We start from the raw sequence: 27,369 nt of genomic DNA, 5'->3' as shown, positions 1-27,369 counted from the left end.
TTTTCTCAGACTCCATCTCCAATCTTGCTTCAAGAGTAGTATCTTTTCAGCAGCATTGATGTCTAGCTTTGTGCCTCACCCCTGGACCCTCATCACCTAGACCCAGAAGAAGATAAAAATTCAAAGGGATAAGAAGACAAGGTGAGGCCATGAGCTACATAAACTTTTAAGTGGTATATAAATGCCAGTCACTCCTCTGGACTGAAGAACTGTCTGCAGAGGGCCCCTGTGAACATGTGGGTCTTTTTTGGGGGGTGAGCCCAGGTCAGTCGTGTTTCATTTCCTTCCTGGTTGTCTTTCTGACTCTCTGTAACTTAGTGAAGTGCCTTCTCTCTCTCCTTCCATTCCACCACCAGTCTTTAATTTCTTTTTATGTTTAGTATTCTCTCTTTCAAATATAAGATCCCTTGAAGGCTTATATTTATATCCCCAGAGCTCATCCCAGTGTCTGGCATATAGTAATCACTTAAATGCTTCTGTCTTCCTTGCTTTCCTGCCTACTAACAGTCTGTTTCTGTATGAGCCATAGTGTGAGCAAAGACATGGAGACAGGAGACAGCTGGACAAGACTTCCAATTGAGAGAGGAGTCCAGTTTGACTGCAAAGCAGGGTACTCTAAGGGGATAACTGTAAGATAAAGCTGGATGAGTAGCTTGGAAAGAGCCTTGAATATCAGGATCACATGTTTATGTTTTAATCGTTAGGCACTGGGAAGCAACTGAAGTTTTTTGAGAAGAGGAATGAATCAGAATGGCTTGTTAGGAAGATATCAGGTAATGGAGTGAAGGATACATTTTTAAGGGGATAGATAATTTGAGGGCAGGAAGATCTGTTAAAAGAATATCACATTTTTTTGGTAATAGCTAAGAATTGGAAACAGAGTGGATGCCCATCAATTGGGGAATGATTAAACAAATAGTGCTACATGAATGCAGTAATGTATGAATGTAATGAAGTAATGTGATGAATACAGAGAAGCAAGAAAGGTGTATGAACTGATGCAGAGAGAAGTAAAGCCAAGAAAACAAGATATACATAGTAAGTACAACAATGAAGATGGAAAGAACAACTGCATACCAAAATATCAAAGGTAAATATAACAAAGTCATAAAGATCAAGCAGGACTTGAATAAAGAAAGAGAAAAAAAAACCAAGCTTATCCCTTTGGAGAAGTAAGAATTTTATTAGTCTTACACATTGCGCATATTTTCAGAAATTTTCAACGTATCAATCAGTTGTACTGACTTTTTTCCTCTCTTAAAATTTCTATTTGTCATATGGAATGGTTCTCTGAGAGGAGGGAAGAAAAGGATAAATACTTGAAATAACTATGGTCATTCAAGAAACAGAAAATATGAATAAAAATCTTTTAAAAAAAGCTATTATAATAGTACAAGTGAGAAGAGATAAGTGTTTGAAAGATGGAAACAGCAGTGGCCATGGAAAGGAGGAATTCATGTTATATAAATTGCCACAGGAAAGCTGAATAAATAAAGCTTTTTATTTACATAAATATAATATAAATAATATGATAAATAAATAATATAATAAACAATATGTAAATACATACTAAATATATAAATAAAGATATATAGATAAAGTCCTAGAATGATGGTAGTGGTGTCTAAAGAAAAAGGGAAGTTGAAGATCAGGTTTGGAGAGAGAACTGTTAGGCTCAGTTTTGTATATGTTGAGTTTAAGTGTCAGGAAGACATCCAAGTAGAGATTGACATCCAATAGATAATCAGACATAGGAGACAAAGGGTCTAGCAAGAGATAGAGAAATAGATTTGCTTGACAGTCTTCAGGATAAAGGTGATATTTGAAGCCATTAGAATGAATGAGGTCCCAAAGGGAGACAAGATAGAGGGAGAAAAGGAAATAAATGAAGAGAACTTCATAAACTAAAGAGAAAGCTGATAAGGTCCTGAGTAACTGGACGTGGTTGGCAGAGAGGGCCTGGAGCACTGATGGAATTGCTCCCTGGGGCACGCAGGGAAGGGCACTAAGAGAGATCAGTTTAGCCTCATAGTCCTACCCTCTGCGGAGGTCATGGGCAGCCCTGCCTTGCTGTGTTCAGTCAGAAATCCAAGTTATGTCAGACCCCTGAGGTTGAATTTTCCCTATAAATTTGTCCATGGCCCATGCCATCTTTGCATGTTATATTTGCATATAACCCTTTTAGGTTATAGCCCTCCATGACATTCTGCCTTATGGTATCTTTCACCTTTTTATAGCTAACTAACTCTTTAAAGGGTCTAAACTCCCCTAAAGATTTAACATGGCAGCTAAGGGCAACCTCACGGGGTATTTCCTTTTTCTTGGTTAATTGTGACTTCCACTAGGAACTTGTCTTTTCCATCATTAATTGTTAAAACCCTTTTTCTTGCTAATTATATGCTCTATTGTGTCTATTATACCTCTTATTTTTGTCTGCAACCTCTTCTCCTAAATAATTTTTTTGCCAAAGAGAATGGCCATTGTGAATTCTTCACATTGCCAAACCCCAGCATTTGGTGCCTAAGTCTCATCATTCAGGGCTAAATCTCAAATACATCATTTGGTTCTCCTGATAGAGGTAGAAAGAGAGTGAGAACTCCTAGAGGAGAAGGTTAAAGAGTGATCAGAGAGTAGATAGGAGAAGTAAGAGGGGTTCATGTTACCTAATACAAGAAAAGAGAGGGTTTCTAGAGAGTGTACCATGGTACCAAATACTGTAGTGATAAGAACAATGAATGGAAATCATTGGATTTGATGACCAGGATGTCACTTATGAGATGGTGAGGGCTGTTTCAGGAGAGTGATGGGGATGGAGGGCAGAATTGCAAGAGGGTGGAGAAAAGAGTGGGTGATGAGGAAGTAAAGATAATGAGCATAGATAATTTCTTTTTTTCAAGAAGTTTGGATTTAGTAGTATGGGGAAAATGTGACTGAAGTTTGATGGAATGTAAAAGTTGAAAGAAAGCAGCTCATACAATATCACCAATGCCCAATGATTACAGAATGAAGTGAGCAGAATTAGTCAAACAATATATACAATGACTACAACAATGTAAATAGATTGAAGACACATATAATAAATACACTCTATCTGACCGAACAATGTCTAATTGTAATGATCAAGCTAGGCTCTAAAAAAAAAAAAAAAAAAAAGAAAAAAGGATGAAAAAATGTACTTTTCTCTTTTTGAAGAGGTAGGAGATTATAGGCATGGAACCCATCCGATGGCTTTGTTAATTTTGCTAATTTTTTCCATCTTTCTTTTTTTTTTTTATTCTTTATTACAAAAGATGGCTCTCTGGATATGGAAAGAAATGTTATATATAGAAATGTTGTATGTAGAACAATGCTTTATGTTTTAAAAAAGAGTTGAAAGAAGTTTTTTGTTTGGGTTTTATTATTGTTATTTTGTAGGTTTTTAGTTATTTCTTAAAGATTGTTGAATTCTGAATATATATATGAAAAAGAGATACTGGAGAAGGTGAAACTGAAGTTTCTTGAGAAGTAGGAAAGAAATAGAATCAAGGACTCCAGGTAGAAACCAGAGAAAAAGGGATGAGAGTGCTTGATCTACACAGAGAAAAGGGAGTGAAAAATTGGGTAAGTTCTGAGTTCTTTGCAAAAATGGGAAGTTGCTTCTTTATAAGAAGATCTATGTTAGAGATCATTAAGCCTTTTTGTGTCTTAGGTCCTTCGGCAGGCTGGTAAAACCTACAGAACCTTCTTAGAGTAATGATTTGAAATATATATATATGTATATGTAAGTATATGCATGTTGTTCAAAAGTAAATCTGCTTCCCTGCTTCCTCTATATACATACATATACATGTGTATATATATATGTATATATATATGTACGTATACACATACACATATGTAGAATTACAAGGGAATCAGTTATATTGAAATACAATTACAAGCCTATATATTTTAGAGTAAGAACCACCCTCTACCCCTACTCTGCCCTATATATTTAGGTATAAATTTCTCATATAATTTCTATGTATAAATAATAATAACAATAACCAGCATCTATTTAGCACTTTAAGATTTTCAAAGCAGTTTACATACATTTTCTCATTTAATGGCCACAATACCCCTTGGACATAGATATTAGACACTTAGCTAAAGAGATTAAGGTCTGGATCATTTAGCTAGTAAAGTATCTGAGATAAGATTTGAATTCAGGCTTTTCTGATTCCGTATCCAGTCCTCTACTTTTCTCTACTATCTGTCTTCACAATATTTAATGCTCTTGTTAGCCTGAGTGCTTGCCCAGACACTAAGGTCTCCTTTCTGGGGAGTAACAATGTCAGATATGACCAATCCCATGCTGTCTCTGACTGAGGAGATAAAACAGAGATTTATGAGAGGCAGTCCCAAAATTATATTCGGGTTCTCATGTCAGGAAAAAAAGTTAATATTATAATAGAAATATATCAAAAAGTTTTGTGATATGAAAGTGAGAAAACCTATTTTGGATGAAACACACTTCCTGGAACAATGTAGGTGCTAACTGACTTAAATTTCTGTTTAAGGGGTGAGTCTGCAGTTCTGGGATTGGGGAAAGAAGAAAAGATTTTTGTGGATTACATATTATTTGGGGTTACTCCTAGCTCTGTTATGAAGTTATTTACAAGTGGAGGAAGGCAGTACTTTAGTGAAAAGAATACTAGGAGAGGATAGAAGATTCTATTTCAAATGTTGTATCTGTCACTAAGTAGCCAAGAGATGTTAGTAAAATTATTTTTCTTTCTTGGGTCTCAATTTCTTCTTTTGAAAAAAAAAAAAAAAAAAAGAGGGCTAGACTAAATGATGTCTAATTAGGATCCTTTCCAGGTCCGACATTCTATGATTCTAAATGGATTTTTGAATAGGCGTAAAGCTACCTCTTAATTGTTTCAAAGCCTGAATGACAATAGGGTAAGGCACTATGTATCTGACCCTCCAGAAAGGACTTTTTCTTTTTATTTGTTGCAAATTCTTTCCATAAAACAGGAAGCCAGGAGCTTAGAGAAAGGAGCGAAGTTTCCTACAAGGTAGAGAGATGTCTCTTCCTTTATGAGATTCAGTCTCTGGTCTACAAATTGTATTCAGCTTTCTAAATAAGTCTGCAATTTTGTGTTCTTCCAAAGTGGAACCTTCCCAGGATTCCTCTGCAACCTGAGCACCCTGTTCCTCCCTCCCTCCCTTCCTTTCTCCACACTCCAGGAAGCACCAGAGAAGAGCATGAATACCCAGTATTCAGAAAGAGCAACTCTCACTTTCCAAATTGCACTTTCCTGTCACCTAAACTGAAATGCCTTTTCCCATCTGGATCTCTCCTAGACTTACTCAAAGGAAATGACCCTTGTCTTACAACTAGTGGAAATTTTGTGTTATTACTGCTGTCTTGGTAAACTGTGCTGTGTAAAACTGTAAGTAAGGCTTTGGACCAACAGACCAAAAATAAAGTGAGTAAACACAACACTTAGTCCAGGACCCACGTAAAAAGTTAATTGGATCCCATGATTGCCAGTCTTTCTGTTTTTGCCAATAGGCATAGAGCTAATCTCCACTAGAAATTAGCACTTGGTTGCAGATATCACAAAGGATCATAAATCTGGAACTAGAAAGAACCTTAGGGGTCAATTAATTCAATCTCATTTTAAATGTAAGATATGTAGGTCTATGTAAATAAGTATATCCACAGGGTGGTCTGAATATATAAATACAGGTGGGATACTATAGATATTGCTAGAATGTGATTCATCCCTCTCCAAGGTGATTTTTATGTTGAAGAAAACAGGAGAAGGGCTGTGGCTAGGTGCATGCTCTTTCCCTTGCCTAAAACCAATATTAAGCTAGAATTATACCTATTTATACCCTCAAATATCTCTGGTCTAATGTAGGAATATGTGTCTAGTTCAGAAAAGAATCTGCTTTTCTGGTCCCTTTTAAGGGGTTGAATAACATTTCAGTCATATCTGATTCTTCATGACCCCATTTAGATTTTGTTTTTGTTTTTTCGGCAAAGACACTTGAGTAATAGGCCATCTTCTTCTCCAACTCATTTTATAGATGAGGAAAACTGAGTCAGAGTTTAGTCACTTGCCCATGGTCACACTGCTAATAGTAAATAAGACTCCAAGCCCAGCACTCTATCCATGGTGCCTCCTAGTCGCTCTCTTAAGTCAGTGAAAGTCTTTATTTTACATTGTCCAGCTTAGTTTTTTCCTTCAAACAGATTACACAAAAGACCATCACAAATAATGAATAATAAGTCAACCCCTATGCAAGCAAGCAAGAAACAGAAGTCAAAGAAGTTATATGCCAAAGAAAATATACAAATGAGTCAACACTTCATCTGGGAGGTAGATATCCCCTCAAACCAAGAAAGAGGGATCTATGTGGCAGCCTTGTGCATCTCCCTAGCCAAACTGCAAAGCTCTAGAAAGGTACTGAAGGAGACTTTCCTCTCCTTTCTCCCTCCCCCACCCCTCTAAAACAGCGTAGATTCTGAGACATTGGGGAAAATATCAGGGGAGAAGCTATGGAAGACAATGGACAAGAGCTTTACAAGATGAAAAAACATGAATGGGTCATAGTCTGTGGCTCTCTGCATCACCTTTATTTATAAAATGAGGGAGGTGGATTTCACAGCCTCTAATATCCATTGTAGCTCTCATAACTTGTGTGTGTGTGTGTGTGTGTGTGTGTGTGTGTGTGTGTGTGTAATGAGGCAATCTGGGTTGATTGACTTGCCCAGGAGTCACCCAGCTAGTATCTGAGAATGATGAATTTGAACTCAGGTCCTCCTGATTCCAGGGCCTTTTTTGGCTCCATCCACTGTACCACCAACTTTTTCTTTACTTTTCTTTTTTTTTATATGACCCGAAGATAGTATGTTTATCAGGATAGGGAGCCAGACAGAGGAAGGAGGGACTAGAAAGAACATTGAACTAAGATTCAACACTGTTAGGTTCTAATTTTATAAGCTACACTTCTGACTTATGTGATCTTGAATAAATTGCTTCCCTGATTTCTGAGCCAGGGATGAGCGCTGCTCTCTGGAATTCCTCCCAGTTTTGACATCTAATGTTCTATATTCTAAAGTCTCTTCTAGCTTTGACACTACCTTCAATCTAGGTTTCAAAGTGGAATTCCTAGGCTGTGTACTCTTTTCTCCAAGGAGCTCTTATCGCTCTGGGTATGACAGATACTCTGCAGAGAGCCGCTTGGGCAGGGGGTCTGTGGGATCTAAGGGAAGAGAGCAGAGATAGAGGTATTAAAGCAGTGTGGAATGGTGCTGATGACCCAAGTTCTGGTCCCAGTTCTTTTACTAATCGGCTGTGGAACTTTGAGCAAATTGATTTCCTTCTCTGTATCTCAATCTCTAGTACCTCTCCCTTCTGACAATGGATCATTTGGCTTAATTTCTCATTGCAGATCCTGTGTCAACGGATTAAGTTTGTATCATTCACTCTTGGAATTGGTCTCAAGGTGCTACAATTCTATCCTTTGCAGCCTGCTGATGCCGAGGATGGTCCCAATGGCGCTCCCCTTCCTGTCCTTCCAGTGAGAGCAGAGCTGGTGGAGGTGGAGAGGGGTCTCTCAAGTCTGTCTCCCCCTCACCCAGGGGCACCAAGGTCCTAAGCAGAGAAACAGGAGCCTGGCTCCACCCCAGAGGCAGCCCACTTCCCACTGGGGTCATGGGTAGGACTTCCAAGATTGTTTTTCTTCTTAGACTCAATTTCCAAACCCTGTGGTCACACAGCCCAGTGTAAAAAAGGAGAAGTTTCTCAGAGAAGGAGAAGGCCAGTATCAAAAAACTGATAGTGTGTCAAGGCAAACCCTCGGTTCTCATCTCCACCAGTCCACCCCCGGTTGGAGGCGATTTCCAGCACCTTCAGCCCTGGACCCAGGGCTTCCTTCTCTCCATGGCTCCTGGAACCCTGGTACCATTGATGGCACTGGTCATCTGGCACAGTAAGTTACAGGAGAGCTGCCGCTGGGAGTTGGGGCCAGGCAGGGAGATAGAACCTCAAGAGCTCCTTGGCAGACTTCTGGGGCACCTCAACAAACTTCAGCTCTCCGTTCCTAGCATGAGGTTCTAGGTTCTAAGTTACAAAGTGGAATTCCCAGGCTGTGTATACTTTTCTCCAGCAAGTTGCAGACACTTTGCAGAGACCAGCTTGGGTGGGGGCTCTGTGGGACCCAAAGGAGGAGAGCAGAGATAGAATAGAGGCTGGGGGTGGGGAGAGACATATCAAATATTCTGGGTTCTAGTCCCAGCTTTTTTTTTTTTTTTTTTTAATTAACTAGTTACTTAGAAAAGTAAAAGTCTGAATCTCAGTTTCTCTCTTTGTAAAATGAGGAGCTTGGACTAGATCAGAGAACAGATTTCAGGAAGTCTGTAAACTTGAATGGGAAAAATTACATCTTTATTTTCACTAGCCATTGTTTTACTTTGTAATCCTATGTGTTTTATTTTATTCATTTAAATCCATTGTTGTGAGAAGGGGGCCATAAGCTGCTCTCCACTGCTTTGACATAAAAAAGGTTAGGAACCCCTGGTTTTAGGGGATGGCTAATCCTTCCCCTTCTGACCATCTGTGACTCTATGAAAGGGCGAAGGAGCAGAGTGAAAGGTATTTGGAATGAGATAGAAAGAGATTATGAGAGAACCTTGTGTAGAGAGAACTGGCTAAGAGGCTGCAGGGGGAAGAAAGGATAAACCAAGGATTCTGAGGTCTTGAATGTCTGAGGGCTGCCAGCCAGGCAAAAGGGGAAAGACAGCAAAATTCACATCTCTTGTTGGAGATCAGTGTGTAAGATAGAACCAGAATGGAAAAGACAGTGCAGTTTCCTAGTTCTTGGGCTCTGCTCCTAGACAAGCAGGATACTGGTGTGGAGAGATAGTTGCATTCTTTATATCTTCAGTATTTTACACAGGGCTGGGCCCAGGATAAAAATTTGGAGCTGCATTGTTGTTGTTGTTGTTGTTTGGGTCACACAGCTAGTAAGCGTCTGAGGTGGCATTTAAACTTAAGAAGATGAATGTTCCTGGGGCAGTTAGAGGGCACAGTGGATAGAGCACTGGCCCTGGAGAGAGCAGGACCTGAGTTCAAAACCAACCTCAGACATTTAACATTTACTAAATGTGTAAGCCCAATTGCCTTATAAAAACAAAACCAAACAAAAGGTTTACAAGAAAATGAGTGTTCCTGATTTCATGATGGGCATTCTATCCATTATGCCATCTAGATGCCCTCTCTCTAAAATTAAATATTCTGAAAGATCCCTTCTAGCTCAAAAATGCTTTGTCTCTAATAATTGAGTGAATGAATGTGTGCCTTAGCTGGGCTCTTAGAGGAATTATCTTATTTCTTTCTCAGCCTAAATCTGAGTTCTTTAGTTCTGAAATTAAAAAAATGCTGAGTTGTGGGGCATGGTTAATAATAGCACTTCATTGTCCTAAGGCACCTTAAGGTTCACAATTCGTTTTCTCCCTCACAATAATCCTGTTGGATAGTTAATATTATTGCTATTTTACAGGTGAGGAAACTGAGGTTCAGAGAAGTGATAAGACTTACTGAGGGGAATACAGATAGCAAGGATTTGAACTCAGATTTTCTCATCATAAAACTAGTTCTCGTTTCACTACAAGATTCGAGACTGCCCTCTATCCTACTCTCAGACCATCAATCAAGGAGGTAGAAGAAAGCTGTCCAAAAGTTCTTATATAAGTTGGTGGAGTGTGGGGAAGAAATTTAGGATTAGGACTTAGGCAGTTTGAAGAAATGGGAAAGGGTGAAGTTTGAGGAGATGGAGAGAGGAAGAGGGGGAAAAGACATGGAATTTGGAGAGGTGGTTAGTGTTTCATAAGTCCATGGTGGAGAGCAAAGAACTAGCCCATCTTTCCTTCCTTAAATCAGATTGGAAAGATGGGGGGAAAGCAAAAGAAATTGAGGGTGAAAGCTTCAAGTGACGAAGCTAACACATCACTCTCATTCCGCATGAGTATTCTTTCTGAGTTGGACACGAATGAACTGCAGTGAATATGGCAGGAAGTCAATTGAATCCAGACAGTTTCTTTCTATATTTTGAGGAAGAGAACAGGGAAAATGGAGGTAATGGAGGACCAAAGACGCCTGTAGGCGTTCCTTTCTCCTCCAAACAACTCCAGAAAGAAGGAAGCACCACCCAAGGGCTAGTCATATATCAGAAGTTGTCAACAATAACATAACAAGTATGTGCCAGGGGATATAAAATAAAGATGAAACATCTGTGACTTCAAGGAACTCATAATCTATGAAGTGGGAAGGGAGGTTTGGAGGAGAGGGGGAGAGAGAGAACAGATAAACAATTACATACAAACTACATATATATATATATATATATATTTATTTATATTTATATATATTTATATATAGTATAGGTTAAAGTAGAGGTAATCCCAGAGTGAAGGTAATAGCATTAAGAGGAAATGGAAAAGACTTCTTGAAGAGAAGAGTTTACTAGAGGGGTTGGAGACTAGATTGTCCCTAGTTCTTCCTGGTTTTAAAAGTTCTATTCCCTAGCTTTCTTACAAGTCTTTCCTTTCTCTATTATTTTAATTGTATGTGGTTGTTTGCCTATTCTCTGTCTTCTCAGAGGAGGGAAAGTTATTTACCCAAGGTCACAAAATGTCTTAATGGCAAGACTTAGTTGGCAAGAGGCCTGATTCTTAGCCAAAGCTCTTTCCAAAGAGGCTCAGCTGTGTCCCTTATCCCCAGGGCAGCTCCTTGCCATTTGAGTTAGTCTAGATCATCAATGGGAGAAGACGGAACTAGGCAGCCTGGATTGCCTATGTTCCTTCTTCTCATCCCGCCTACCCTCCCTGTTTAGCTCTTTGGGGGTTGTCTCTATGCCCCCTGGCATCGGTCTCAGGAACATGGGTGTCTGAGAGTCTGGCTATGGCTCAGAGGGGGAGCCACAGGCAGCACAAAGAGTGGGCTCAGGGCTGCATGGAGGGGGCGTGCTCAAAGCAGAAGTGAGAGAGTGTGTGTAGGAAGTGCTATGGGGCTGCACAGAAGCTTAGGCTCTGAGATCTAGAGGAAGGCCATGTGCTTCCGGCCCCACATTAGGCATTTGAAGATTCTGCAGCCCCTGTCCAAGGCACTGATTCAGCTCTCACTTCCTCCCATCTTCCTTTAATTTTAGGCAGCTTTTATTCTCCTCCCTTCCAACCCCCCAAAAAGTGCTGACTCGCAGCAGGAAAAGTCCTTCTCCCTAAAAGGCAGAACCAGAGGTTTCAGGTTCTCCTTTCTCCCTTTAAGAAAAGTTCCTTAAAAGAAAACAAAGAAAGAAGCTCCTAACCCTAATTACTTTTTCTTCTCATACTTTTTACTTTTCTGTCTCTATCCTCTGGTTTATCCCTAAGCCTTGGCTACCAGAAACACACCATAAAATAATTTAAAAAATTAATGCTGCAAAATAACAAAGAACAAATTTGACCCCAAAGAAGGGATGTCAATGATAGTGTGCTGGTAAATGTTTATTAATCAGTTTTCTGAGGAAAAAATATAGATACCACATATTTTTTACTTTGATATAAATTATTAATATTTTCTCTATAACTTTCTTAAGGCTAGACAATAAGACAATAATTAATTAATAATTGAAAAGCCAATCGATTTTCAAAGTGTAGAAGTTCACACTGAAATTTTAGAATTAGATCTGGATATGAGAAAGTATCTCTCTCAGCTCCATCATGGAGTTGGGGATGAGGTGACTAAATAATATGGAACATTGCATATAGTGTTAGACTTTTTTTTTTTTTTAATGTGTTGATCAATTTCACTCATTTTCTTTTTTTTTTTTCTTTTTAATTCTTTATTATCAGGGATTGCTCCCTTGATATAAGGAGAAAAAAAGTTCTCGGAGAAAACTGAAGTAACAAAAAACCAAAAGATATTAAAAAATTCATTGGAAAAATCATTGGACTCCCTTGAAAACTATGATTTTTAAAAAGAGTGATGTGATATTTCAACAAATAAATGAAAAATATCTATTTATTGTTGTTCAGTCATCTCCAAACCAGAGAGCAAAGTGAAGACAGAAAGACTCTGCCAATTACCCACTGAAATAATCTCCTAAAAGAAGAGTCCTAGGAATGTCATAGCCAAAATCCAGAGCTTCCATGTAAATGAAAAAAAAAAAATGCTGGAAGCATCGAGAAAAGAAGCACAGTCAGGGTAACATGTGACCTGGCAGCTGCTACTGTGAATTCCGCCAATTGGTAAACAAGCATTTATTAAGTGTTTCATATGTGCCCAACACTAGACTAAGTACTGAAGATACAAAAGCCGAAATACCTGCCTCTCAAGAGCATTCTAATAAGGGAAATAATATGCAAACAACTAGGTATATAATATAATACAGTTAGGTGACACAGTGGATGGAGCACTGAGCCTGGAGTCAGGAGGTCTCATCTTCCTTATTTCCAATCTGGTCTCATGTGACCCTAATTGGTCACATGTTTTCATGCTTTCAGAACCAATATCAAATCAATAAACATGCTTTCTACTATGGAAAAGATATTGGGCGAGGTACTAGAGGAATAGGATGAGAGAGGAAAAGACACAATTTTCTTGCCCTCCTTTTTTGGGGGTCACAAATCAGTGATTTCATTTTTAGGGTACTCCCAGCAAGGAAATTCTCTTTACCAATGCAGTGTAGCAACTTAAGCAATGTACAGCTTAGAGAATTTCCTTGGGGCACTCTGATGTTGTGTTTCATGACCCTCAGAGACCAAGGCTTTTAATTCAACTGAAACGCTGAAACCTTTCAAAATAGAGTGCACATAGAAAGAAGCCTACCTAAATGGTTGTTTCCTTCCTTCCTTAGGCACAGTATGGTCTTGTCTATAGGAATTGAGCAGATCTGATTAGATGGCCTCTAAGGACCATTACAAGGGCAATTAGGTGACTCAGGGGATAGAATGCTGGGTCCAGAGTCAGAAGGATCCGAGTTCAAATCTAGCCTCAGAAACTTACTGTTAATCCTAGGCAACTCACTAGGCAACCCTGTTTGCTCAGTTTCCCCATAAAACAAGCTGGAGAAGGGAATGACAAACCAAGAAATCTCCAACCGGCGTCATGGAAAGTTAGAAATGACTAAAAAATGGCTGAACAAATATACATATAGGGTTCACATACGTAATGTGAAAAGGGAAGTAATCTCAAAGGGAAGATACTAGCAATGGGAATCACCAGGAAAGGCTCTTTGCAAAAAGTAGTATTTGAGCTAAATCTTGAAGGAAGCTGGAACTTCAGGAGGCAAAGGTGAGAAGGGAGAGCATTACCGGCATGGAGACCCACCAATGTTAATGCTTACTCAGGAGAGGGAACACCAAGTGGGGAAGAATGGCAAGAAGGGAGTAAAGTGTAAGAAGATTGAAAATGTAGAAAAGAACCAAAATGCAAAGAGCTTTAAAAGCCAAAATGAATTTTATATTTGATCCTAGAAATAATATGGAACTACTGAAGGTTTTAGAGTAGGGGAGAGATATGTACTTTAAAAAAAAATTCTATTGATTTTATTTTGAACTTAAGAAATAAAACAGCATTTCTATAACAGCAGAATCAGAAAAAAAGATTATATTTGAAACTGCTTTTAAATATATAATAAAGTTATCATGCAGCATTTTTTTTCTTCCCTCCCCCCCCCCCCCCGCTTTTTTTTTTTTTTTTTTCCTGAGGCTGGGGTCACATAGCTAGGAAGTGTTAAAGTGTCTGAGATCACATTTGAACTCAGGTCCTCCCGAATTCAAAGTTGGTGCTCTATCCACTGCACCACCTCACTGCCCACTTTGTTCTCCTTACTCTAGAAATGGCTACACACACACACACACACACACACACACACACACACACACTTCCATACATCTATTTTTCAGTCCTTTTTCTGGATGCAGATAGTGTCTTCCTTCTTAGATTCTTAGTAGTTAATTTAGGTATTTATTATAGTCAAAATCACCTGGTCACACAAAGTTATTTTTAAAGCAATATTGCTCTTACTATTCACAGCATTTTCTTGCTTCTTCTCATTTTGCATTATGTTATTATTAATTTTTTTTTTGCAAATCTATCCATGTTTTTCTAAGATCATTGAACTCATTTATTATAGCATAGCAGTATTTCATCATTATCATATACTACAACTTGTTCAGCTATTCCTTGGTTAATGAGTATCTCCTAAATTTCCAATTCTTTGTCACCACAAAAAGAGCTGCTTTTTAAAAGGCTATTTTAGAATATTATAGGTCCTTTTCCTTATTCCCTAATAATCTTGGGAAACAGATTAGTAGTGGTATGGCTGGGTCAAAAGTAGTTTAATAACTCTTTGGGCATAATTCGAGATTGCTCTCCAAAATGTTTGAATTCACTCACAGTTCCACCAACAGTAAATTAGTGTCCCAGCTTTTCCACATTCCTTCCAATATTTGTTGCTTTCCACTTCAGTCATTTTAGTCAGTCTGATAGGTGTAAAATGTAGCATCCTTAAAAATGTGCAATTTTCTAACCAATAATGATTTAAAACATTTTTTCATATGATTATAAATTGTTTTGATTTTTTATCTGAAAACTGCCTCTTCATATCCTTTGAGAGAAGATTCATATTTTTATAAATCTGACAAAATTCTTTATACATTTGAGATATGAAACCTTTATCTGAAAAACTGTCTATAAGTATCCACCTCTCTATTTTCTACTTTACTTTTGATCTTGGCTACATTTATTTTATTTGTATAAAACCCCCTTTAATTTGATGTAATATCCATTTTTATATGTTACAGTGTTCTCTATCTCTTGTTTATTCATAAATATTTTACCTCTCCATAAATCTGATGGGTAATATGTTCCATGTCCTTCAAATTTTCTTGTGATATTCCTTATTTTATCTAGGTAATGTATACATTTTGATCTCAACTTGGTAAATAGGGTAAAATACTGCTCTATATGAGCCAGTTTCTGTCAGATCACTTTACAGTTTTCCCACAATTTTTACCAAATAATAAATTCTTATTCCCAATACTTAGGTCTTTACATTTGATAAACACAAGATTATCATAGTAATTTGCTGTTGTAAATGATATATGTACTCTGTTCTACTATCTACTTTCTATTTCTTATCCAGTATCATATTGTAATATAGTTTAAAGATCTGCTACTATTACCTTCATTTACATCTTTTTTTTTATTAATTCCTTTGATATTCTTAATCTTTTGTTCTTCCAAATAAATTTTGTCATATTTTTCTAACTCAGTAAAATAAACTTTGGTAATTTAATTGAGATGGCATTAAACATAAAAATTGATTTAGATTAAATGTAATTTTTATTATGTCAGCTTACTTATCAATAAAAATTTAACATTATATATAATATATATGTACACATGCATGTGTATGTATATATGTATATATTCCTATATATCACAAGCAAAATTCTGCATAAAGAGATACTAAAAGATACTCCTTTTAAAATAACTCTAGACAGTATAAAATACCTGGGACAAAACAAACCCAAGAACTATATTAACAAATATACAAATATGATTTGTATAAGTAGAGTAATAAATAACAAAATAAATATATATTTATATACAAAAAATATCAGATTTAAATAATAGCAGAAATGCTTTAGAAGAATCACTTTGGTTGTTGGACTGGAATGGGGAGAGATCTGAGACAGAAAGACATGGCAGCAGGCTTCTTTGAGTGTCCAGTGCATCAGCATGATAAATATATGACTGGAAGAATTGGGGAGGAGGGAAGCTCATGAGGGAAAAAAAATGTATGACTGGAAAAAATAAGATTTATAGGAAAGATGTCAGTTGAGAGGAAGCCTTGGAATATACTGCATATTCCAAAAAACACCAAAAATAACACCCTGAAAAGCTGAATATAAGTAGACCTTAAACAGAATTTCGAACATTTCTAATTTAAAAACTCAACAAAACAGAAGCTAATCAGGAATTTTGAAATTAAATACAAGAGTAATGAAGTGCTAACATTTTAATAGAGAGAGAAGAAATGTATGTCTTAGAATCTTGATTCTGAAGTGTTTTCAAATGTCCTTAATAGTTTCAAAGGATATTTAAAGGAATTAAATAAAAACAGAGGCCCAAGAAGTGGATTCATTCTATTCAAAGGGTTTTGAGAAGGAAAAGAAAAGGGAGGATAAAAGGAATACCCCAGTAGAGAAAAGAGAGAGAAGGGATAGGACTTACTACCAATGAATGATAAGAAGAGTAGACAAACATGAAGGAAGGAGCATACAGACATATGATGAAGAACCTCACGCTTATCTGAAATAGACAAAGGAAAGTTGATCTCTCTCTCTCTCTCTCTCTCTCTCTCTCTCTCTCTCTCTCTCTCTCTGTCTCTCTCTCTCTCTCTGTCTCTCTCTCTCTCTCTCTCTCTCTCTCTCTCTCTCTCCTCTCTCTTTCTCTCTGTCTCTCTCTCTCTCTGTGTCTCTCTCTTTTCTCTCTCTCTCTCTGTCTCTCTCTCTCTTCTCTCTCTCTCTCTCTCTCTCTCTCTTTCTCTCTGTCTCTGTCTCTCTCTCTTTTCTCTCTCTCTCTCAATCTCTCTCTCTCTCTCTCTCTCTCTCTCTCTCTCTCTCTCTCTCTCTCTCTGTCTCTCTGTCTCTGTCTCTCTCTCTCTGTCTCTCTCTCTCTCTCTCTCTCTCTTTTTCTCACACACACACATACGCACACATAAAATTCTGTGTAGGAATATATGAAATTCAACAGGGAAATAAATAGAATTGGGGGAGGAAAGCATTAAAAGGGAAGAAAATATCTTTGAAGTTGAATAGTCCCAAATAAAACAAACTTCCTGTCTTGAAGAAGAAATTAAAAGAGAAAAAAGGAAAGAAAAGAACTAGAATGAAGGGGATGCCTATCAATGGGAAGAAAATGCCAGGAAAATTAAATTTGAATGTAATGGAATATTATTGTATTATAAGAAATGATGAAACTGATTATTTCAGCAAATTCTGGGTAGCATAAACCAATACAGAGTGAGGTGAACAGAACAAGAACAGTTCATACAAGGACAACAATATTTAAAACACAAAACAACTGAAAATCATAAGAACTTTGATCAATGCAATGTCCAATCACAGTTAATGGGTATGAACAATCATGACCAATCCAGAGGATTGATAATGAAGCATATTATCCACTTTCTGACAGAAAGAAAGTTTATCATCGGATGAACTCATTATGCAGAAAGAGACATGCATTTTGGAAATGGCCATCATGTTGACTCATTTTGCTTGACTGTGCTTACTTGTTGCAAGGACCTTTTTTTTTTTTTTTTCCTACCTTTTCTTAAAAAAAACAAAAAACAAAACAAAACAACAACAACAACAAAAAAAAAACAACACTATGGGTAAGGCCACAAATAGTAATCCTAATAGAAAAGGGGCCATTGAAATAGCTTTTAAAATGCATATAGGAGAACTGAAGTCAGAAGGAAGCACAGCAAAACAAGATGGCTTTGATAGTTTTGAAAGTAACATATTTAATTTATTGTATACTTTTTTAAACAAGCAATTGGTGTGAAATGGAAATTTACAGTTTCCTATACAATCCTATTTTTGTGTACTGATGTGTACATGGAAATGCTTTTGTTTAAGTTCAAAACATGAAAAATAATTTTTGAAAAGAAAATCACTTTGAAGAGGTATGAAAGATGGATTGAAATGGGGATAGATTCGAAGCAAGAATAATTAAGAGGATATTGCAGAAGTCTAGGTGAGAGGTAATGAAGACCTGAATTCAAGTGTTGGTTGTGAGGATTGAAAGAAATGTAGTAGAGATGCAAGAGATGGAGTAGAGATACAAACAATACAATTTTCCAATTGATTGTATATGGGAAGGATAGAGGGGTGGGTGGGTAAAGAAAAATAAGGAGTCTAAGATAATACTGAGGTTATGTTGTTGTTTGTCCTTCATTTTTGGAGAAGACCATGATATCAGGGAGGTGATAACAAGACGTGCAAGTGAATTGGATTTAAGTGAATGAGGACAGCAAAAATTCCCCGGCCTCCCTTTCCCCTCCAGAACAATCTGGGTCCAGTGGCCGGATATAGATCAAGATGACTGGAGATGGCCCTGGATGCAATGGGAAAACATGACCTTTATAATCTAAGGTCTGGTTTCAGTTTGACTGAGATCATACCCTTTCAATGAGTAAGGCTAGGTAGCAACTGAGGCAAAGAATCTCCTCTTTCACCTGTTAAAAAAAATCTAAATAAATAAATCTGGGAGAGGAAAACTCAGGGTTTCTAGCCAGAAATGAACTGGGATTATGAACATTAGGGAATGAAAGAATGATGGTACCTTCAAAAGAAACAGGAAAGTTCAAGTGAGGGGTGAGTTGGGAGGTGAAGAAAAAGACTTCTGTCATGGATATGTAGTTTGAGATGTCTCTGGGGTATTCAGCTGAAATGTCTAATTGACAGTTGGTGATAGAGTTCGGGAGGTAGACTGGTATTAAAGAAATAATTAAACAGATGGGAAAAGATGAGGTCACCTAGAGAGAGTGTAGAGAAGAGAATAGAGCTTTGGGATGTGCTCATAGTTAGCGGGGAGTGATTTGAATAATGAGCCAGCAAACAACAACAACAACTAAGAACTGGTCAGGTAAGTAGGAGTAAACCCATGATCCCTTCTTCCATGGAGCTCATGGACTAGAGAATTTGAGAATCTGCCACATACATAAAGTTCTTATATCAGGTCTGGGTTTAATCCCTTGCTTTGCTCCTTTTTAGCTGGAGCAAGTCCCTCCTCTTCTGACTCTTAGTTTCCTTTTCCTATAAAATAAGGGGATTGTATAGAATGATCTCTAAGGTCTCTTTTAGTTTTAAAGATTACATAATCCTGTGGGACAGATAGGTAATGCAAAAGAACACAGGATAATTCTATTAGAGAAGTATGTCTCTAGCAGCTTCTTTTTCCAGGGAATTGGACCTCCCTGACACTTTGGGGTTCCCTTCACCTGTCTTAAAGCCTAACAACTTCTCTTCTTGCCTCCAGGTCAGGCAGTTCCTATGATTGAGCCCAAAGGTCCAGAACTGGTGGTGGAACAAGGATTAAATGTAACACTTCATTGTGTGGGCAACACCACTGTGGACTGGGTCAGTGATGTGAACTGCAGCACCACTAACTGTATTCAGCAATCCATGGGCAACAGCAGCACCCTTACTATCTTCAACACTACATTTAGTCATACGGGGACCTACAAATGTTTGGAGAAAGAGATAGGAAACATGGATGGAGACAACTCTGCTGCTTCCCTGCATCTCTATGTAAAAGGTAGGGGCTCAAGAGCTTAGCATCCTTAACTCTAGCTCCTCCTTTGAATTCTTCTCAGAATTGGGATCTACTGGAGAGCTGGTAAAGGGGCTGGCTTTGTTCAAGGGGGGAATGGGCCTGGCAAAAGGGACACTTGGAGTTGGCCCTGAACCAATTCTGATCCCGAAATCCTGACTTTTTTAATACCCCAAATTTCTTCTATAATTCACCTCACAGGTCTCTTGAATGTCATGAGAGCTTTTTGAGAGACAAAAAAAAAATCCCTTTTTCTCTCTGAGACCTTACAATTTTATAGAATTAACAAGTTCAATCTACTAGTCAGTTTCATGGTGCCTCAGTTTCCCCATGGTGTAAAGAGGTATGATCTAGGAAGAATAAATTCCTTAGGGCTATGATCCTCCCAGGAAGATTTGACTACTGATCTAAGACTAGTGGTCATTCTTCAGAGAGCCACTTCTTGCCACTCCCTTGGTTCTCCATCTCTTCCTGCCTCTGACCTAGCTCTTTGACCAGGGTGGACTAAGAAAATTAACAAGAGATGCTATAGATAGAAAGAAAATGTAGCCTTTAGAATATGAAGATGAACAAAATATAATTAGAAATCCGAGAATAACTGGAAGATAAAGAGATCCTTGGGTGGGTAGTTGGGGGTAATAAAGATTTCAGCAAAAATATATATTAAGTACTTGAGCACTAAACATGGCCCTGGAAGAAATATAAAGTTTGACTAAAATACACTCCTTGAACTATTTTAGCTTAATGGGGAAGGTAGATGGTGCAGTGAATAGAGCACCTCAAATCTGGCCTCAGACACTTAATATTTCCTAGCTGTGTAACCCTGAGCAAGTCACTTAACTGCAATAGGCTTGCCAAAAAAAAAATGATTTAATGGAGATAAACCATGTGTGTGGTGTATAGGGGAATGCCATTTAAGGTTAGGCAGACATGGTTTCAGAAGCTGCTTCTGCTCTGTCCTACCTATGTGACTGTAAGTTAACTTCTCTGTGTCCCCTAGAAACTCTTTGACTATAAATTGCAGAATAGGGGCCAGCAACTATTCAAATAATCTGGGCAATCTTTTGTATCTGAACCAGTTTAAGAGATTCTAGCCACATCTTTGGAGGTCTTAAGAGGATTGAGGCTAGCATAGAAGTAAAGATCACAGGGTAGAGCTAAAAGCAACCTGAGCACAAGTTGGAAGTGTGCTTTTGTGCTTGTGAGCACTTGTACCAATTGAGGGCATTTCTACCCCCAGAATTTCCACACAGATCTGAACTACTACTCCCACCCCCCAAACCCCCATCCATACTGTATGACACACTGAATGATTAGACCATAGAAAACCAGCGTTCTGTGACACAGGAAGGAAATCAAATGATAATCAGTCTCTTTAAACCATATGCACGAACACCAGGTATCCATAGCTATTTTCCTAGTCCACTGACTCTTTCTTTTCTGACCCTCTCCTCTATTTTCTGGCCTGATTATTTCTCTGGACAGATCCAGAACATCTTTGGAGTGTCCCCATCAATAAGGTGATTGAGTTTGAGGGCAGTGATGTGCTACTGCCCTGTCGGATCACAGATCCCACAGCAGTGTCTTCAGCATCTCTGGAGAGAAACTACAATAAAGCTGTCAAGACCAACGTCACTTTTGACCCTTGGAAGGGCTTCACCATCCACAAGGTGCAGTTCATCCACAGGGACATTTATATCTGTAAGACTGTGGTTGAAGGGAAGAAAAGATTATCTTCAAAGATCCGGCTGACTGTGGAAAAAGGTAACTTGATGGGCTCAGGGGAGATGCTCTTTGAACCTTTGAAAGGTAGCAGGATAAGGGCTGATGGATGATATTAACCAGAAACTGGTAACCTTTCAGGAAAAATAGAAGGTTGAGGATGCTAACTGGTGACCCTTGGGGGAATGGAGAATGGGCCCAGGGAGGACCTTGTCCTGTTGAATGTTTTCTGAAGAAGAATCCAGAGCTAACTAGATACTGGGTACATTGAATAATAGAATACTAGCATGGAGTCAGGAAGTTCTCAGTCTATGTCCAGATTCAGACTTTTGTAGCTGTGTGAGCTTGGCTCAGTCATCTGTTACAGACAAAATCTGTCTGCTTTAATTTTCTCAGCATAATAATGCCTATTTCTAGGATTGTTGTAAGAACCAATGGGATAATATTTTAAAAGTGCTTCATAAATCTTAATATATAGAGACATGTACTCACATATACATACACATATATTTGTGTATGCATCTATATACACATAGATACTATATTTAGTATTATTTTTCTGCTCAGCTCCCAAAATCAGCTCCTGGGATGAGTACTAACGTTGGATCACCTTCTGGTACTATACTAATGGAGGTCCAGACCAGCTCCTCCTTTTTAGTATTGCACAACATAGGGAAAAGAACACAAACACTGCAGTTGAAATCAGATGATCTGGTTTAAAATACTAGTTATGTTCCCTCAAGTCACTCCCCTCTCTAAGCCAGTTTCCTCAGCTGTAAATGATAATGCTAAAGGTGCTTTCAGCTTCATCCCAAGATCTTAACTATTATGCTGGCTTCAGTCCTCCCAGGGCCTCCAAAGTTGTGGCTGGAACCTTCTGAGCTGGTTCGGATACAAGGGGAATCTGCCCAGATTGTCTGCACAGCCACCAATATAGACACAAGATTTGATATTGTCCTCAAACACCAACAGAAGGAGGTGAGTACCACCTGTCCTGGGGGATAATTTTGCACAGAGCACCGAGTGGTTAGATGCAATCAAATCTGTATATTTTCTATGTCATAAGTTTCATAATTATTTGGTTTTGGTCTTATGACTGCTAAACTATAGTCTCCAGAGGGGCATGAATTATAGGTTACATAAACTTTCCATTTTTCCCAGTACCTAATAGTGCTTTGTACACAGTAAGTATTTAAGAAACTTTCAATGAATGAAGGTCTGTTAAAGGTATTAAATCTTGTGGGGACAAATTATTTGTCTATCTAACTCCATGGTCCATACTTAGTACTTTACTGTCTCTAGGAGAGAGATATTTCCCCAAATTCTGGTTACCATGAGTCATTCAAATTTCATTATCTTCAAATGTTCCTTATCTTTCTTTGGGGATCTTTATTTTAATTATTCTTCCTTGGAAATAACTTACATAAAGTGCTAGGTCATTAACTCTAGAAGAGACTTTAGAACAGAGAATATAGAAAGTCAAAGGTTTAGAATGAGTTAATGACAAATTATCTCCTAATTCCCAGATTTGTTTTTTCCTCTCTTCTTTTTTCCAAGGAAAAAAAGCAGTTTGAATGGATAGAATACCACCTGTGGGGTCAAAAAGAGCTGGGGTCAAATCTAGACTATTACTAGATGTGTGAGACCCTGAGCAAAATTGCTTCATCTAGGAAACCTAGGTTTCCTCAGTTATAAAAATAATAGTACCTTCCTCCCAGATTTGTTATAAGATAAAGATATAAAATAAAATGTTTGTATAGCCTTCGGAATCTAATACTTAATGTGCAACAAGAAAATGGTATTTACACACATATATTGTATCTAGGTTATATTGTAACACATGTAAAATGTATGGGATTGCCTGTCATCAAGGGGAGGGAGTAGAGGGAGGGAGAGGATAATTTGGAAAAATGAATACAAGGGATAATGTTATAAAAAAAATACTCATGCATATATACTGTGAAAAAATTATAAATAAAAAAAAACAAATGTAAAAAAATTTGTTTTGAATATAACTGGGAAAATATTAAATAAATAAACAAATTGAAAATTGAGAATAAAAAAAATGTTTGTATAAGAAAAGTGTAAAACTCTTTAAAATCCTTAAAGCACTATATAAATATTAGCTATTATTCTTCATATAATCTTCAAACTGAAGATTGGACTGAAGTCAGGAAAAGATTTATCTTCCTGGGTTTAAATTTGGACTCAGCCAAGACACTTAACTCTGTTTCTCTTAGTTTCCTCATTTGTAAAATGTGCTGGAGAAGGAAATGGCAAGCCAAGTCAGTATCTTTGCTAAGAAAACTCCAAATGGGATCACAAAGAATAGATGCGACTAAGAAATACCTGATGGGACATGGAGGGAGAGGGAAACTTGAATCCCTGAAAACCCGACAATGCCTGGACATGTTAGACATGCTTTTGTCACCACCTGGAGAACATGGGTAGTAGAAGCTGGTTCTTGTTGAAGTCAGGTTTCATTTTTAAAACTTCAGTTTCTTTGTCTGTAAAACAAAATTAATAAAGCCAGTTAGATCAGAGTTTTTCTAAGGAAATTACTTTGTAAACCCAAAAGCACTAGATGAATTTGAGTTAATACATTGATTAATAAATTGTTAATAATTTGAGTTAATACACTGATTAACAAATTGATTCTTGGTGTTGGAGGACATAGCACTGATCTTCTATTTCACTGCACAGGGAACATCTGGCGGGAATATAGATGAGTGACTCCTCTCTCAGAGAGATGACCGAGGAACTTCAAATTTAGTGACATGTCCAAGATCACTTAGTCAAGTCTGTATCAAGGATTCAGCCTTGATCTTGGATCTTTCTGAGTTCAAAGTATACCATTTGTCTTCCACCTGTTCCTTATTATCAAGGGTAATGATAATTTAGAAATAAACTAGTTTAATCTGAAATAGAGCAAAGATACAAAGAAATCCCAACTCAAAATTGCATGTTGAATTAACCAATCATAAGAACCTGAACATTTGGGGAAAGTGAGTTTTCCCAGTTTTATAAATTCAATAAATCTGCATCAGTTTATCCCTCTGGATATGCTTTTAGAAGCCTACAAATCATGGGGGTCCTCATCAACTCTTCATTCTACCTGCAGAATGCTTCCCTGGGACAATACAACTTTGAGTTTATCAACAACTATCAAACTACCATCAACTACACCATCAGAGCTGTCGGCCCAGAAGATAGTGGTACCTATATCTGTAAGGCTTCCAACCATGTGGGCTCCAGTCTTTCTTTTTCAGTTCTAAAGGTGGTAGGTAAGGAACCCTGAACATAATATTTAACTGGGATGGTGCGGGATCTTGGGTTTCCTGGATACTGTGTTGGTCATTGGGGAGCCATAAGAGGGACTTCTGGAAGATGCTATGGATGCTCATGATGAAGCAAAAAGGAAGAGCATCAAGAGGGACCAGGGGAGGAAAACAGTGATATCAGAAGGAATAGAGGAGGGGACAAGTGGGAACATGATTGGACAGGAGAGAAGAGGGAACTATTAGATTTTATTCAGTTCAAATCAATATAAATAAATTATGTTGAGCATTACTTTATGCTTGTGAGTCTTCAGATTTTCATGGGTAATCTAAGCCACTTCTTCATGGACACAAATGGCCCACAGTTGTTAAACATTGCACATGTTTTCAGAATTTTTCACTGTACTGATTATTTTCTCTTTTTTCTTTCTGTTTTTAAAGAAATAGTGTTAGATGAGATAGCTCTCTGGGAGGTAGGAGAAGGAATAATTTAATTCAGTAAGCATCTATTAAGCGTCTATTATGTTCCAGGCACTGTACTAAGCTCTGGGGAGACAGAGGAGAAAGTCCCTGGGCTAAAATAAAAGAGCTTATGTTATAATTTTTTTTTTTTTTGAGGCTGGGGTTAAGTGACTTGCCCAGGGTCACACAGCTAGGAAGTGTTAAGTGTCTGAGACCAGATTTGAACTGAATTCAAGGCTGGTGCTCTATCCACTGCGCCACTGAGCTGCCCCCTGCTTACGTTATAATCTAATGAGAGAAGTTAACAATCAAAAAGAAGCTAAAAAAGGAGATATTTGGGGTATTTGTCTCAAAGGCAGGAGATTCCACGGAGTTAAAAAAAACAGGTAGAGCTATTGTTGGAAAATGGAGAGTTGCCTGAAGAGTTTTGAACCTTGGAAGGAGGTTTCAACGTGCTACAATTTGAATTGGGATCTCTATTGCCTTTGTAACTCTGTTCACTTTTAGATTAAATACACCTACTCATTTATTATTGCTCTATTCTCCAGTGATAGGGGGAGAAGCTACTAAGGGAGATGAGAAGATATTGAAGACTGAATTAGTCTGCACAGTGATGAGATTTTAGGTGATGAGCTAAATCCCCTATGGGGAAACATGATATTCTGTGGAGTAGAAACCAAGTGTAGTTACTGATGGAAAATGGGAAAAAATTATTCTGGGGGAAATTATAGTTATATGAAAATCAAAAGACACCAATAAAAAGTGATTTAGAAGAGAAAAAGAAAAATTTAGGTGGGAAGACAAAACTCACACAATGAATATTGTTTAATAGCAACCAAATGAGTGGTGCCCACAGAAAGTGCTTAGGGAAGATTAAAGAAGGGAGTTTTCTTTGTGGGCTGGAATGGTCAGAAAGGCCACATCATAGACGTAGGCTTGAGTTCCAAGAATTTGGAGAAGTGTCAGTGAAGGGAAATAAAGCAGTAACATTTCTAATCACAGACTAGAGAAGGTTTATCTGGAGCCAAGGCTCTGTGCAAAGGAAGAGATTATGGAAGACATAATGAGGAGCCATGGAAGTTTTTTGATTAATGGATAACATAGCAAAAAAGGAGTTTTAAGGAAAATAGACAACCTGTGCTGGCTAGAACATGGTCAAGGCTGGTTTCAAGAATAGTGTAAAGAAAGTAGGCAAGAGACAAGATTTAAGGGATGGGAAAGGGTATTGACAGGAAGAGGCAATTTTTATCTAAATGCCTTGAACATAGCAGGAATTTAATAAACATTAGAGTATGAGCTTCATGAAGGTAGGAACTATAACATTTATCTTTGGTCACATTTAGACACCATTCCAGTCTTTTGCATGCAATCAGCATTTAATAAATCTTTGTTAAGTGGATGAATGAATTAAATAAATGACTATCAGCTGAATGAATGAATTAAAAAAAAATCTCTCCATCAATGTTATACATTGGGTTGTTCTCTCTTTCAGAGCAGGGGTACATGAACTTGTCTTCTGAGCAAAGCCTTCAGCAAGCTGTGGTTGTTGGGGAGAATTTGGACTTGAAGGTCAATATTGAGACTTATCCTAAACTGCTTTCCTGGAATTGGACTTATGATGGCCCCTTTCCCGACTCACACCACAGACTTCACACCTCCCTATCAGGGAAAACTTATAGGTACTCATATCTTTTTCTACTCTTCCCTTCTTTATTGGTCTCAAGTCAAAATCAGAAAAAACTGTAGTGGATCCCTAAAGTGACTAAAGTTTTTTCTCACCAAAACCTTCTTCTTTTTTTTTTTTTTTTCTTTAGCCTCAGGAAGCACAAGGAATAAGATTAATGGGAATAAATAGTAAACAGAAAGGAGAGGAATCCAAAAGTCTGGTTCTATTAGCTAGATTTATAGAATCTAAGAATTAAAAGAGACTTTGAGTCAGGAGTCCTTAGCCTTTGAGTCATGGTCCCCTTTGGCAGTCTAGTGAAACCTGTAGACTCCTTTTCATACTAACATTTTTAAATGCATAAAATAAATGCATAGAATTACAAATGACATCAATAATATTAAAATACCATTACAAAAAATATTTTTAAACCAAGTTGATTGACCCTGCCTTAGACTATCCGTTTGTCCTTTACTTTGAAGTCTGTATTCTTAAGGGCCAGTTGATTACATAAAGAAAGCCTATTTTACAAGAAATACAAGTAAGTATGAGTAGGTTCAAATTCCAGCTTTAAGGACAAGTCTTTCCCTGAGTGCAATCTTTTCTTGTTCTGAGAATTATGTCTTCTCATCTCAAACCACTACTTTATTTACCTCAGTTTCCTCATCTGTAAAATGAACTAGAGAAAGAAATGACTAACCACTCTAGTATCTATCTCTGCTAAGAAAACCCCAAGTAGGATCATAAAGAGTTGGACACAACTGGAAAATAGCTCAACAACAACAAATGGTCTCTAATTTGGCAGCTTTTTATTCCATGTAGTTTGAAGTTTATGAAGTATGAAGTTTAAAGGTTATGATTATTCTATATGATAATATCT

General features: G+C 37.7%; 1 protein-coding gene across 1 annotated transcript in view; it reads left to right on the top strand.

The window, feature by feature from the left end:
- Window positions 1–7,718: 7,718 nt before the first annotated feature.
- CSF1R (colony stimulating factor 1 receptor) overlaps window positions 7,719–27,369 on the top strand; it is a 42,335-nt gene continuing 22,684 nt past the window's right edge. The window contains exons 1-6 of the mRNA XM_074291755.1: window positions 7,719–7,968; window positions 19,071–19,349; window positions 20,850–21,128; window positions 21,928–22,064; window positions 24,208–24,370; window positions 26,319–26,505. Coding sequence (XP_074147856.1) covers window positions 7,920–7,968; window positions 19,071–19,349; window positions 20,850–21,128; window positions 21,928–22,064; window positions 24,208–24,370; window positions 26,319–26,505 — 1,094 coding nt within the window. The 5' untranslated portion in view covers window positions 7,719–7,919. The remainder of the gene's footprint in view (window positions 7,969–19,070; window positions 19,350–20,849; window positions 21,129–21,927; window positions 22,065–24,207; window positions 24,371–26,318; window positions 26,506–27,369) is intronic.

The sequence above is a fragment of the Sminthopsis crassicaudata genome, chromosome 2 (genome assembly GCF_048593235.1).
Source record: "Sminthopsis crassicaudata isolate SCR6 chromosome 2, ASM4859323v1, whole genome shotgun sequence".
Lineage (NCBI taxonomy): Eukaryota > Metazoa > Chordata > Mammalia > Dasyuromorphia > Dasyuridae > Sminthopsis > Sminthopsis crassicaudata.
The sequence above is the reverse complement of the archived record's forward strand: the minus strand, read 5'-3'. Positions and strand labels throughout refer to the sequence as shown.